Source organism: Melopsittacus undulatus, chromosome 3 (genome assembly GCF_012275295.1).
Source record: "Melopsittacus undulatus isolate bMelUnd1 chromosome 3, bMelUnd1.mat.Z, whole genome shotgun sequence".
NCBI lineage: Eukaryota > Metazoa > Chordata > Aves > Psittaciformes > Psittaculidae > Melopsittacus > Melopsittacus undulatus.
This window is the reverse complement of record NC_047529.1, coordinates 107,306,277-107,319,988: the sequence shown is the minus strand read 5'-3', so window position 1 is coordinate 107,319,988 and position 13,712 is coordinate 107,306,277. Positions and strand designations below refer to the sequence as shown.

Below are 13,712 nucleotides of genomic sequence, written 5' to 3'. Positions count from 1 at the left end.
CCATGGATTTATGAAAAGGATTAACATGGTTTGGCAGCTCCAACACCACAAATCAAGGGGACAGTTTGCCTACAGAGGAAATTGCATTGCAGTAAGAAGAATCATAACACTATCATTCTTTTTGTGTAGACACCCCTGTTTCAAGGCAAGACTTACGCTGGTTATAACCATACAAAGTAATGCATTCTCAAAGTAAGACTGAAAAGGTGGGATGTCCAGAGCTTTGAGCTTGAGCCTTTCAAGTGGTGTGTTTGAGCTCATTCATGCAGAAGAACCACCTACCCCTTTTAAAAGGAAAATCCACTAAACCCCATTTTGTATGGCGTTAGTTTAGTGGTTTGCATTCTCAACCAAAAAAAAGATATGCTGAAATTTGAACAACCATTAGTTACTGACACTATCTTTGTTTTCATGCAAAGAAAACAAGCCTGTAAGTATCTGTGTATGGCTCTGTAGACTGTTCCATGGTATCTCACAGATCCCTGCTGGTCTCTAGGCTGCAGGCTGTGAAGCAGTGCTTTGGTATTTAGATAGGGATGCTTTTCCCTTAGAAGTAGAAATGGCCCCAGCCAGAGGAGACACTAACAAGAAGCCATTTCTCTCTTGCTCAAACTCTATAAATAAATACCATATATATATATATATGAAAAAAGTATTTTCAGAGAAGCTGGACAAATTCTTGGAAGAAAAATTCTCCCGCAGGAGGATGGCATGCAGGGAATCCCTGTGCCACAAATCTCAGGAGGCTGGCAAACACTTGGGAGAGCAACTACTGCTTGCTTGGCCTTTCTTGCATCAGCTCTTGGGAGAGGCAGGATCCAAGTTAAACAGGCTCAGGACAGAGTCAACGCTTCCTTGTGCGTAATTTGCTTTTCTCATGGAAAACCTCGGGTGGAGCAGGATGGCAGCAGGTTTGTTGAAATGGATCAGTGCAAATTTTCACCTTCAGACTGGGCAGGGCCCCTGGCAGTGGGGTGGGGTAATGTAACCCAATGGATGCGGTGCAGCCACCTCCAGCTCCTGGTCAGCTCCTCTAGATCAGAGCTCTCTGAGGTCTTTCACTTTTCTCCAGTGTGGGACTGATCCACCTCTGAACCACTGTGTTTGCTGCAAGAACTTCTGTAAGAAGTAACTAGAAATAGCGAAGGCTGCTGTAGTGAGCGCTTGTACCTGGTGGTGAGTGCGCAGCACCATCTAGTGATATACAGTGGTTTAAGTTTCTTCCTCCTTCCCCGGGGATGCATCCAGGGCACCTTCCATCCCCGGCACACTGCTGGCTAGAGGGGGTTGAAGAATTCCTTTGTTCATATCAAACGTGTGACAGCCTGGGAGGTGGGAAGTGCAGGATTAGAGATGTGTTACGCGTTACCATCTCGGGCCACGCAGGTTTGCAGAGATGCTGGTGTGCAAGTCCAGTTGATACCTGCGAGGTGTCTGAAGGCCACCCGGGACCATGCTTTAGCTGAACCCTAATTCTAAAATCCTTATGAAACTAAGGACAAATATCAAGGGTTTAAAACGATTCCAGTGTTCTCTTCTTCCTTTCTCCAGCGAAGCTGCGGAATCAATGCCCTCTGCTGATGCTAGAGGATATTGCCTCCGGTAAGGGCGAAAAAAGACAAGATTGAACTAATACAAGAGCTCTTGCTTTCTCCAGCAACCATACTGTTATCCCAGGGAAACTGGAGGAAACTCCGCCTTGAGTGAAACCGTGCGACCAGCAACGGCTGTGGGGCTGCACGGATCCCCCAAGGTTTGGGCACTCCGCTCTTCCCTGCAGGCTCTGCCTGGATGGAGGAACCGACACGAACCCCTTATTGCTCCCCGGCTTACGGAGCCGCTGGATCCAGGAGGTCGCCTGTAGCCGCCCCAGCCACACCGGCCGGCCTCGCCTCCGGGCAGGGACCGCTCAGCCCAGGGGTGACCGGGCTGTAGGACCCTGCGGACCCCGACACTGGGGCTCCACGTGACACGCCGCCGCTCCCACCCCCCATTGATACACTGTACCAAACCGGAACGTTCCAGGCGGCGCCAGGCATGCCGAATCGATCTGCCGAGCGGCAGATCCGGCCGGGCTCTGTGGCAGCGGGGCGCGCTCGGCGCTCGGCTAGCTCCCCCGCGGGCGGGGGGAGGTTGGAGGGAGGGGGTAGCGCGGCTCGGTGCGGTGAGGGGCAGCGATGGCGGAGCCCGCGGAGAAGCTGTACCGGGCGGAGTACGCCAAGAGCGGCCGCGCCTCCTGCAAGAAGTGCGGCGAGAGCATCGCCAAGGACTCGCTGCGCCTCGCCCTCATGGTGCAGGTACCGCCCGGCGGGGCCTGGCGGCGGGGAGGGCGTCTGGAGGTGAAGCGTGGCGGAGGGGCGGCCCGGGGGCCTCACGGAGCTCTTTGTTGGCAGCGGGGAGGGCGAACCGGGGGTCTCGGTGGTTCTGGGCCCTCCCCCGGGAGCGCTCGGGGTGTTTCGTGTCGGGTTATGGAAGCCTCGGTGCGGGGCGCAGAAACCGAGTCCACCCCGTGTTAGAGCGTGGGGATGGCTCCGTGCTTCCACGTCGGTTTCCCCGTGAAGCGGGGCAGGGCTGGGGCTGCCGGCAGTGGGATGCGGCTGTGCAGCGCACGGAGCTGGGCTGTGCTGCAGTCGGCAGTCTGAGAGCCAAGGCGTGTTCTGCTGTCAGCCGTCCGCGGGTTATTTTGCCTTTTGGGGACGAGACTGATGCGGTTTCCTCTCAAAATGAAGGGCCCCGTCTGGCCTCGGAGGGCTGGGAGCCGTGCACGGAGCTGGGCTGCCGATTTGGCCGGCCTGAAATCGCGTCCTGCGGTGCGAGATGGGGAGGGAATCGGTGTCTCTGCAGGGAAGGCAAGCGCCGCTCCCCTGGGGGCATGGATGGATGCGCGGAGGAGTGAACACAGCCTCCCTCGCCATTCCCAGCTGGGTGACCCTCGGCCTCTCCTTGGCGAGGGAGAGGAAGGAGCTCTTGCAGCCTTCGGGTGGTGCAGAGGCGCAGCGGGCTGAATCTGGTGTGTGTCGCAGTGTCTGGTGAAAGATAAAAGATGCCGGTGCGTGTATCTATGGAGAACTAGCAAGGATAAGGGGTGCGGACGCTGGAGCGAAGCCCTGCAGATGGGCGCCCTGCCTCCCATCGCCTGAGGAGCAGTGGCTGAGAACAGCGGCCGAGAGTGGCTTGTGCCCCCGGGAGAGGCTGCGCTTGGATATGAAGGGCTCAGTTGCCCCTTGCCTGAGTTGTCCGGGTTGGAGGCAGGCGCTGATTCCCCAAGGAGGAAATCCCTTCCTCTGCCTTTGTTCCCCAGAGCCTCCGTCCCTTGGGAAGGATGTGGAGCCGTTCGGTGCCAAGCTGCAGCGTTTGCTCACACGTGTTCCTGATGCCTTTTCTTTTGTTTCTCCTGCTGCACTCTGGAAGTGTCCAATCTCCTCCCCAGCTCCCACTGCTGCTTCTCCGGTTCCCTCTCATTTGTTATCCCTTCCTGTCTTCCCCATTAAGTTGAGGTGCTGTGGCCTTTCCTCAGCCTGCTGGAGCACAGCGTGTTCATGGAGTGTGGTTTCATAGGGTTAGCTTTATTGGGTGATCTCCTGGGGGCTGCTGAGACCATTCCATCTTTCACAGAGATGCTGCCTTTTGACCAGCCATCTCCCCAAAGCTGCTGGCCTTGCACCAACCACCTATAACTTACTTCTGCAAAGGGCTTCTTCTCCCCACTGCCACTTGTGCTGGCAGAGCACTTTTCACACCCTGCTGCTGAGCATCCCCCTCAGAGACCCAAATTTCACCAGAGCACACATCCCCTGTTTCCTCTTGGGGAAATCCCCTGCAGAGCAGCCTCTGCACTGCCTTCAGTGCACTGAGGTCTGCAAGTCATGCATAAGAAATTAAAGGGATGCCCAGACTGTGGTTACCTGGGTGCCATTTCTATTATAACCACCCTTTTGGTTTGGTTTCTCAAGTGAAGAGCTCCGAATGGCAGTGGGATGCTCAGTGTTCAGCACCCAGGCCCTGCAGGACTAGCACAGCTTCCACTTTTGCTTCCAGCTGGAACTGAGCAGTGTCCGTTATCTGCAGGTGCAATGTGAAAGTGAATCTGTCTCTCCTTCCGTAGTTTGTTTAGGAAACTATGGTCTAGAGATAGGTGTGGAGGCAGTGTTCTTACAGGAGAATGGGTATTCAGTACATGAGCTCTGAGTAACTCTGAAAGATACAGCAAGGCCATGAGAGGCCCGAGGAAGCTTAAGCAAGCTACCTAAGAAAAAGCTGTAATTCACTGAGTTATGAGAACTGTGGACTGTTGGCAAACTTTCGAGATTAAGTTCTCACACCTGTGCTTAACCAATTATGTTAGTCACTAAGGGTCTTCAAGACATGTATCCAATCATGATATGCCAGATGGCTGCAGGTGTGTGTAAGCAATAACATATAAGGAGTTAATACTTTGCAATACATGGCTTTTGGTCTGATCATATTGATCTCTGACTGAGTCCATTCCGTGGCAGGTAGGTGAGCTGCCAGTTGTGTAAACAAGGTCTAGCTCACTTGGAGGTTTAATTTCCCATACAAAGATCTACTCCCTGCTTGCATGCTTGCTTTAAAGATTGAGCCGTGTCTGCCCCTTTCCACAACCTGCAGTGCCCTGTGCCCATAAAGCCTTGGTTAGGGACAGAGCCATGAGGGACTCCAGAACTCCAAACATGAGCCCAGAGCTCCAACTTTCAGTGCCAGAGCTGCCTGTGACTTCCAGACACATTGAGAGCAGCTGCAGTGCTATGAGGGTAACTGATAATCCTGGCTTGTGGGAAGAGTCCATCTGGAAATGCTAATATCCTCATACAGTTTTGGTTGATGGTCAGTTGTAATTGGGGCTCCCAGCTCTTCTAGTCCCATGCTGTGGTCTTCAGAACCCTTTCCTCCTTCTTCCTGCTCATACATGCTGTTATCAGCTTGGAGATCTCCCTCCTGTTGGTGAGTGATATGTAGAACGCTTTCCTTAGGTCGTTAATTCTGTATCATTGCTAATAATAATTACACAGCACTCGGTATTATTAGTACAGCAGTTGTTTGTGTGCTACTTGGAGCCAAACCACTGCACAGTTGTTTCGTCTGATGGGTCACCAGAGTGAGTGATGCCAGGTTGGTACTTAATGTGTGTGAGGCAAGAGCAAGTGGAGCACTTCCACCATGAGGCTGGTGCAAGGCAGAGTGCTCTGGACCTGCATTTTGGGAAGCATTTGGGTGATGCTTCTGTCCTGATCCAGGACTCTTGGGCTCTGGTGTTTTGCCTTTGGCTCCTGCAGCTCCCTCAGGAATTTTTCGAGGCCACAGTCCTTGGAGCTGCTCTTCCTGTCTTGGCTTGGTGGTAGGCTCTAGGATATGGACCCTATCACCTTGCTGGAGAGGTGGCTCTCAACGGGATGGAGTGGTACCCTTAGAGGTCCAGCAGAGCATGGCCAGCAGCCTCAGAGGGGGTTGTAGCAGCTGAGCCACGTGCTGAGACTCCTGTTACTTTTCCTGCAACCTCTGTTTTGCTTTGCTCATGCCTGCAGATGGTCTGGTTCTCACAGAGAAAGAACCTCTCCTTGTCTGCTCAGGGCTGGTATGGCCACGCTGAGGCTATGACCTTTCTATGTTGAGTAAAACAGATGGACTAAGCAGCAGGGTGATGAACTGGTTAAGCTAGGTAAATGCTTCATCCATGTCTGTCCCATCTGGGATCTCTCCAGCAGCTTGTCTGTCATGTTAGATTTTCTTCCTAGACTTTGTCCTAAATAGTATCAATCTCATATATATACCAATCAAAATCACTTTACTCAGTCTTTTTTATCTTGTTTTGTTTTCCCCTCCTTGATCCTGTCTCATTGCTTCATCCTGCCACAATGTGCTTTCTTCCTAGTCTCCCATGTTTGATGGCAAAGTCCCTCACTGGCACCACTACAGCTGCTTCTGGAAGCGGGCTCGAATCGTGTCCCATGCAGACATTGATGGCTTCCCGGAGCTCCGGTGGGAAGATCAGGAGAAAATCAAGAAAGCCATTGAGACTGGAGGCCCTGGAGGAGGTAAGCAGAGGTCTCCTGGTGTTTGGAGGTTCAGCTGGAACCATGCTGTTATTGTGGTTATTTGATTGCTGTGTCTCTTCAGCAAGGGATGTTGGAAGAGTTGGGGTGGTGTCTCCACACTCCAGGGCTAGGACACTGGCAGTATCATGTTGAATCAGTGAGGGAAAAAACCAAGTCAGCTGGCAAATGTACTGCCAAATATTTCTTGTTATCACAATTGGTGTATTTTGTTCTCAGTTCTTTAACAAATGCTATTATAAGTATGTTGTTTTAGTGGTACCTTCACTGCAGTGTATGGTTCTGGTGGCACTTTGAATGTGTTACACCATTAACTGGTGAGTCAGGAGATCAAGTGGGAAGACATCAGTACAGACCAGACTAAACTCACTGTGTCTCAGTTGTAGACTGATGCTTGCCTGTTGAAATGTAGAGATGCAGAAGGAAACTGGCTGTGGGAAGATGAGTTCTGCTTTGAAGCAGAGCTGTTTGTGACTCCTATTACAGTCAGGTCTTCAGTAAGATCTCATTTTACATTACTTTCAGGGAAGAAGTAAAAAGGTTCAGCTCTGTGCACCCTTGAAAGTCTTTTCAAAACACTAAATAAGCAATCCTGTACAGTTGCGACTTGGCTGCTTTGAAGAACTCTTTCTATTATAAAAGCGCTTTTGAACATGGAATGCTTACCTTGCTCTGTGTTCACATTCTTGACAGATGAATTGAGGGAATACAGGTTTATTAATCCAGACTGCTAACAATCTGGGACACAGAATAAGAAAATAAGAGAATGACTTTTAAAGCTGAGCTCTGTATTTGCTTTGTTCTCCAGGAAAAGGAGGGGAACAGGAAGGAGGTGGCAAAGCTGACAAGAGCCTAAATGACTTTGCTGCAGAATATGCCAAGTCTAACAGGAGCACTTGCAAAGGCTGTGAACAGAAAATAGAAAAGGTAAAAAGACTTTTCTTCTCCGTCTCCCATCTTTTCTCCCACCTTTTCCAATTAAAAAAGTGACTTTTGTAATTGCTTCCTGTCTCCTGCATATGGAAAGCACTCTCAGAGCTGCATTTCTGTGTCTGAGGGGCAGCTGTATCCTGGACAGCTGACAGTAAAGGCATCCCTCAGGCACTGTAGCCTGGCTTCAAACCTGCTCATGCTTCCTTTCACTTGGATCTTAAGCAGGCTGGAGCACTGCTCACCATCATTTCTGTGGCAAGAGAGCTGCTGCTGACTGCAGCTTTTCCTGCTTGTTGCAGCACTGCAAGGTGTTGGCCTCCTCCTTCTCCAGCTGTTTGTATGCAGCATATCCATATTAATTACAGGAAAGCAGACAAAAGCAGTGATGCAGCCCTGTAGTTGATATGTGTCTTGGTGCTCTACTTTTAAAGACAGTTGGCAAAATGAAGTTGTGAACCTGTTAATAGACCAGTTGGGTAAAGTTGGTAAGGACCAAACATCAGTGCTGGTGTGCTTGTATCTGCAGAAACATTGCTGACTTGTGTAGACATGTCCTTGTTGGAGCATGAAGTATTGCAGTCTAAAAGCACCCAATACTCTTGGGGCATCTGAAAAGCAATTTGCAGTAAGATGGGGTGAGATTGTATTAGTGCTGGTGCTTGAGAGGTAGGGACATAATGTTTCAGAGGTGCCTGCATGGGGTTTGGTCATGTGAGTTTTGCTTCATCGGGCTTACTGGGAGTTGGAGTAAAGACTACAGGGTTACCCTTTTTGAGCGCTTTTTGAACAGAAAACTGTCTAAAAAGCTGTGTGTTCAACCTACAAAGGGTATTGAAGCAAGTAGAGGAACTGTGGTGAAAGGGCTTGAGCAAAAGTTGCAGGCTTTGACAGAGGAGCTTGCTATTTTACAGGTGTTTAGGAAGCATCATGTTGGTAACTTCTTAACACCCAGCTCCTTCCAGAATGGCCTAACAGTTGCTCTTGTGCTGCTTTAACCTCCATCAGGGCCAGATCCGGATTTCCAAGAAGATGGTGCATCCTGAAAAGCCGCAGTTGGGAATGATCGATAACTGGTACCACCCAGACTGCTTTGTGAGCCGCCGAGCCGAGCTGGGCTTCCTCCCAGCGTATGGGGCCACCCAGCTCCTGGGCTTCAGCATCCTGAAAGCTGAAGATAAAGAAACTCTGAAGAAGCAGCTCCCAGCTACCAAGAGTGAAGGGTATGTGGGCAGTGTAAGGAATTGCATTGTGCGGAGGAGCCATTGATTGCCTTCAGATACATCCATGATGAATGTTTTGTTACACCATTGTTTCTGTTAGGACATTGGTCGCAGGAAGATTTGGTCCTTCCTGTGACCTTAGGCAGATGACAACAGACAAATTCCCCATCCCTAGGAGCGCGCAGTCCTCTTGCCTCCTGTGATTGCCTTGAGAAAATGCACAGACCAGCAGCTGTGACTTGGAAAGCTGATGTAGGGCATTCAACCATAAAATAATGCATGCTTAATACAAATGGATGCTGGGCTCTGTGCCTCCCTGTGTGATGCTCTTATCAGTGATGGCTTCTCTGCTCTAATCACTTGTTTGAGAATTGATTTGAGATATCTATGAGCTGCTGATCTGTGACAGGCACTGAATCTGATAATGGTGTTTAGTGACCAAGTGGTGTTCACACTTGGATGCTTTTGTTTGCTGTATCTTTTGTGGTATGCCTGAAATTTCTTTGCCTTGCATTGAAATTCTTAATGGAGGTTCTTGACAGGACTTGTACTGACAGAAGCACTTCCAGGTGACTTGCTAGCTCTGGTCAACCCTTCTTTGTTAATGAACTCTTTTGTTACTTGTTTTTGAAGTGACATTGCCTGGAGTCATGATTCATAACATAAGCCAGTGTTGCATTATCCCCATGGGGAAGAAATGTTAGGTGGTTTTTGGGTCCAACAAACAGGAAAGACATTGTCATTGTAAAATATTGGCCTTCTCCATGTACCTTATAGACTGAATTCAGCTCTATGTGAAACAGTCCAGTGAGATTGATGTCAGGTTCTGAGAAGCCATAACCACATCAAATCTGTGCAGTGTTTGTCAGTATTGATCCTCCAGATATGTGCCAGATGGTCGTGGTGTGCTGTTCAGAGCCTTGTGTGTGTCAATTGCATCCTCAGCCGTAGGTAACAGGGCAGAGTGCACATCAACTGATCTATGTGTTGTTAAGAGGCTGCAGTTTCCACCCTTCATTCTTGACTGGCGAACAGTTGCTCCAGAACATTCAGCAGTGGTGTGGGTGCTGTGGGAAGGGTCCTGCAGTGCTGCAGGAGCTGGTCAGGTTCTACAATTCAGCCTCATGAGACTGAGACAAGATATCTGCATCTGCCTGGCAGCCTGCTGCTGTCTTTTCATACAGCCATTTTACCTCAGGGTCTGTTGCAGTGTGTAAGTCCAAGTACAGGGTTTTAATGCACTTGCAGCTTTTTGAGTAGTCCTTTGTTTTTTGTGCCACGGTGCGTGTTCTGCTTTGTCCTAGAACAGTGTGTGAGTTTAATAGGGTTATTCATAGTTTTTTCCCATGTCTTCAGCAATCTAGGGATTTCACTGTGCATGTGTTTCTCTTGTCTGCCCTGACTCTCCCTTTCTGGGCCACTTCTGGGATGCCCTGCAGAATATGAAGGCATTTGTAAAGACAGGGCACAGCGTGGTTACCAAGTCACTGTGTAAGTAAAAGCCTAGAATTCCATGGAAGAAAGCTCAGCATGGTGATGTAGGATGATTGAACCAGGACCTAAAGCCAGAAAAGCAGCAGGATGTCTCATCTTTCCTGCATTCTAAGCACTGCATGAACAAGCCCCTAAGCCATGCAGGTGCTGGCTGGCTCCTACGCTCCACTAGTTCTGCTGTTTGAGCTGTATGCTTTAGCCAAGGTATTGAAGGTCAATTGGAGAATCAGTTGTCTGTTAAAAAAACTGAGTGTAGATAAACAGAATGAGTGGAGAGGGGTGGTGTGCTTCCTACCTGGTGAGTGCCTGCCAAGAAAGCACAGCAGTTCTGGAGCAGATGAAAGCGAAACACCCCAGAAGATTAAATGAGATGCAGTTACCTCAGATAAGTCACCTCATACATTCAGTCAGATAATGACAGAAATGATGTTAAGGGATCTCTTGCAGGTGAGATGCTCAAAGTGATCTTTAAAGATGTTTCTAATTGTGCTGCGTCCAGATTTTATCGTGACTCAGGTGCCGCTGCGATTCAGATGTGACACATCTGGGTTTATGTGCTGCTTCTGCGTCTCTAGCTGGTACTCTTGAGGAGGAGCTCAGGCTTTGGGATTGCCCTGTCTGTAAGGGTGGCAGTGTGAAGTGCCTATTCCATATGGGAGAGGTCAGGTGATGGGCAGAGCTACCATGAATAGCTTGTAAAACCCCTTCCCTCTGAAGGGCAAAATGGGAAGGTTTCCTGCAAGGATCCTGGCTCGTTTCTTTGGTCATCTCTAGGTGAGACATGCTGACCTTCCCCTGGACTATGGGCTGTTGTGCCTGAGCACCAGCGCTTGCAAGCTTGAGGAAGGAGGATCTTGTGTCCTTGCCGGTAGCTCCTCTGTGGAAAGAGTGCCTGTTAACTGATGTAGGGAATGAAGTAGCAGCTTGCAGGTTCCATTTGACTGTGCTTCTTCAGTAGCATGTGGCATTACAGCTCCTTCCTGTATTTTCTGCCTCTTTTGTTTGGGTGGGATTATGGCCCAAGACAGGAGCAAAGTGTCATTCTGGAGATCAGTCATGCAGCATCCGATTAACTGCAGGGGTTTCCTGAGGCAGAGGGTGAGTACTCACCAACAGTCTGGCTGTGCATTAAAAGGAGGAGGAGAAAAGGCAAGCTCTTGTTCCTCCCTGTGTTGGCTGCTTGCTTTATCCAGGATTGTTGTGACTGCCTTTTCCAGCCATCATTTTCATTGCAGGGAGATGAACATGATGTTAAGGAAGGGGCAGGCTAGAGCAGGATAGTTCACTTTCCTCTTCATCTTCTCAGAAGCTGGAATAAATCTTGTAGTTGTGTATCCTCCATGAAGGTTTTATTGCCTGATAAGTACCAAGCAAGTTGTTGGGCCGTACCTGTTGAATGTGGGAATACTATCCCTTCCCCAGCCAGAGAAAGGGTGTACACTGTAGTGCCCAGCTCCTGGTGGTTGGTCCCAAGGACAGAAGATAAAATGGTGTGTGTCTGTGAGTGTGTGTTTTGTAAGTTGTTCTAAAATGTGCTGGTTTGGGGGAAATTCATCTTCATGTGAGGTGAATTCAGCTTTGCCGTTCCCTTCTCCAGGCTGTATGAAATTGATTAGTGTTTGCTTTAAGCCTTGTACACAGCCAAGGACAAAAGAGGTTTTATGCCTCTGTGCAAGCAGGATGATCCCTCCTGCTCTGCGGTTTGTTCAAGGGGCTGGAACAGGTACAGTAATCCCTGTGTCCAGGAGAGCGACCTGCTGTCCCTTTGATTCTAAGGGAAAGCTGCCAGAAGCACAAGTCCCTACTGGAATTTGGCTGCATTCCCTGGGGCCCCTCTGCAGAGTGATCCCGTGTGCTGGCTCTCCTCCTTCAGGAGACTGGGAGACAAGTTACAGCACAGGAGTGAACGCTGGCAGGCTGCCGAGGGAGAGGCACCACAGATGCACAGCGCCAAGTACTCAGGTTATTACTGGTGGCTTGGGAAGGTGCAGCAGAGCACTTTGCATCCAGGCTGATGTGTTTCTCCCACATCGTGTTGTGTACCCATGACTCTTAAAATGTAGAAGTCATTACCCCTGTGGCAGGACTCAATGATGCTCTGGTCTTGCCCTCCTAGGGGCTGGAGCTGGGGAGCAGAGTGAACTTGCTTAGCATGGATGCTTTTGAAGACATGCCTGTGTGTGTGCTGTATCCAGTCCTGTGATGCTGGTTCCTGCTTGCCTGTTTGAGAACACAAACAATTGCTGGTAGCATACTGTGGCTGTTGTGTCCTCTGAGTGTGCCTTAATCTGATGGGCAGGTGGTGACCACCGCAGATAAAATGAGAACTTATCCCAGTCTTAGGGCCAGGACAGTTAGTAGAACGTACAGGTCTCTTAGGCATGAGTGTCTGGGAGAAGAGGACCTTTTGACATCCTCCTTCCTGCAGCTTTCTAGCTAGTAAGCTGTCATACAGGTTTAGTGCTAATGGTAGCAAAGAACTAGAAAGTGAAGTGTTTAAAACTGTAAGCAGAGAGCAATTGAGAATGTCAACTTTATGGCTTAACCATCAGCCACAGCTTATAAAGTTAAGACAGATGCTTTCTTGAGAGGAAACCTGGCTGATGTTTCAAAACAACAGCTCTGTTGAAATGAAGTGTGAGATCCAAGCTGTGTTCATGCTCTGCCTCCAGTGGCAGGTCCATCCTTCCTCAGATGGGGCAGAGCTTCCCATTATCCCTTCCTGAGAGAGCGCACACTGATGTGATTTATGGATACTGATGTGTCTTGAAGCCAGACAGACCAAGGGGATGGCCTGACTCTGGGAATGTAATGATCTTCCCCTGAGGTCCCTTGTCATTCTGGAGCCTGCCAAAATCAGCCAGGTTTTGTTTGGCTTCCTCTTCTTTCCAGTCTTTGTGGAACAGCGTTTTCTCTCCTCCCTGCACAGCTCTAGAGCCCCAGCTGGTAAATGAGTTTCCTCAGGCACAACTGCACAGTAGTACATCATGAAACTGCTCTCAGCCTGGGAGTGCTTTGCAAGGAGAAACTTCCTGACCTGACTTCATTCCAGCCTGAAGAGGAACTAGCAGAGAAATATCTGGTCTCCCAGTGTGCTGTCTTATCAAAGTTGTAATGTTTGCTGTCCTTCATTGCTGTCCTTCATTGCAATAGGGATTGTCTAAACTGAAAAATTAAGTTGTTGATTCATCTGAAAGACACTGTAGTCTTTTAACCTGCATCTTTACACCTTGTATTTGGAGAGCTGTGATCTCTAGGCATGCCTTTGGTGAAACTGATACAGGTGTAGATGAATACACCTGAAAATGTTGCAGTATTCCATGTCCTCTTCTGCCAGACCATACAGTTACCCCATGGAAAAGCTCCTTAAGTGTACCTGACCTGACTGAGGCAGCTCGTGTTGCAGAGCCAAGTACATGCCTGCAGTCTAGCACTGAGGAATTTGAGAAATGAGTTTGCCTGCCAAAACAGAGCATATTCAAGCCTCTGCAGATAGCAGCAGTCAGAACACTGAGCTCTGGTAACTGCTGGACAGGCATTTAAGTAACTTCCTTTCGTGTGTGTTGTTTTGTTTTTCCCTGTTAGAAAGAGAAAAGGAGAAGAGGTAGATGGGAATGTGACTGCAAAAAAGAAACAGAAAAAAGAAAAAGAGAAAGAATCAAAGCAGGAAAAACAGCTGAAGGTGAGTTTTAGCTGATCACATCCTCAAAACCACTTCATTAGAAGAGTGCAGTGTCAGGCACTAGCTGAAGGGCTGTGGCACCTAGACAGGGGCTCTGCCTTGTGCCCAGTTACAGCACAGCCAGTCCTTGTGTCCTGGTGCAGGAGGTGTCCTGTCACGAGGGCTTTGCTGAAGGATTTCACCCTGCTGCTTTCTCCTGAAACACAGGAAGTTCTCCAGGACTTGTGCTTATTGGATTTGGATAGATTAGGTTAAATGTCTTCTCTCTCAGGGAGGCTGATTCTGTGGTCCTTCCTGTATCATATAGTGGTG

At 49.2% G+C, this 13,712-nt stretch overlaps 1 protein-coding gene across 1 annotated transcript in view; it reads left to right on the top strand.

The window, feature by feature from the left end:
• The first annotated feature begins 2,085 nt into the window (after window positions 1-2,085).
• Window positions 2,086-13,712, top strand: part of PARP1 (poly(ADP-ribose) polymerase 1) — a 32,274-nt gene continuing 20,647 nt past the window's right edge. The window contains exons 1-5 of the mRNA XM_034060447.1: window positions 2,086-2,297; window positions 5,891-6,053; window positions 6,880-6,998; window positions 8,010-8,224; window positions 13,304-13,400. Coding sequence (XP_033916338.1) covers window positions 2,178-2,297; window positions 5,891-6,053; window positions 6,880-6,998; window positions 8,010-8,224; window positions 13,304-13,400 — 714 coding nt within the window. The 5' untranslated portion in view covers window positions 2,086-2,177. The remainder of the gene's footprint in view (window positions 2,298-5,890; window positions 6,054-6,879; window positions 6,999-8,009; window positions 8,225-13,303; window positions 13,401-13,712) is intronic.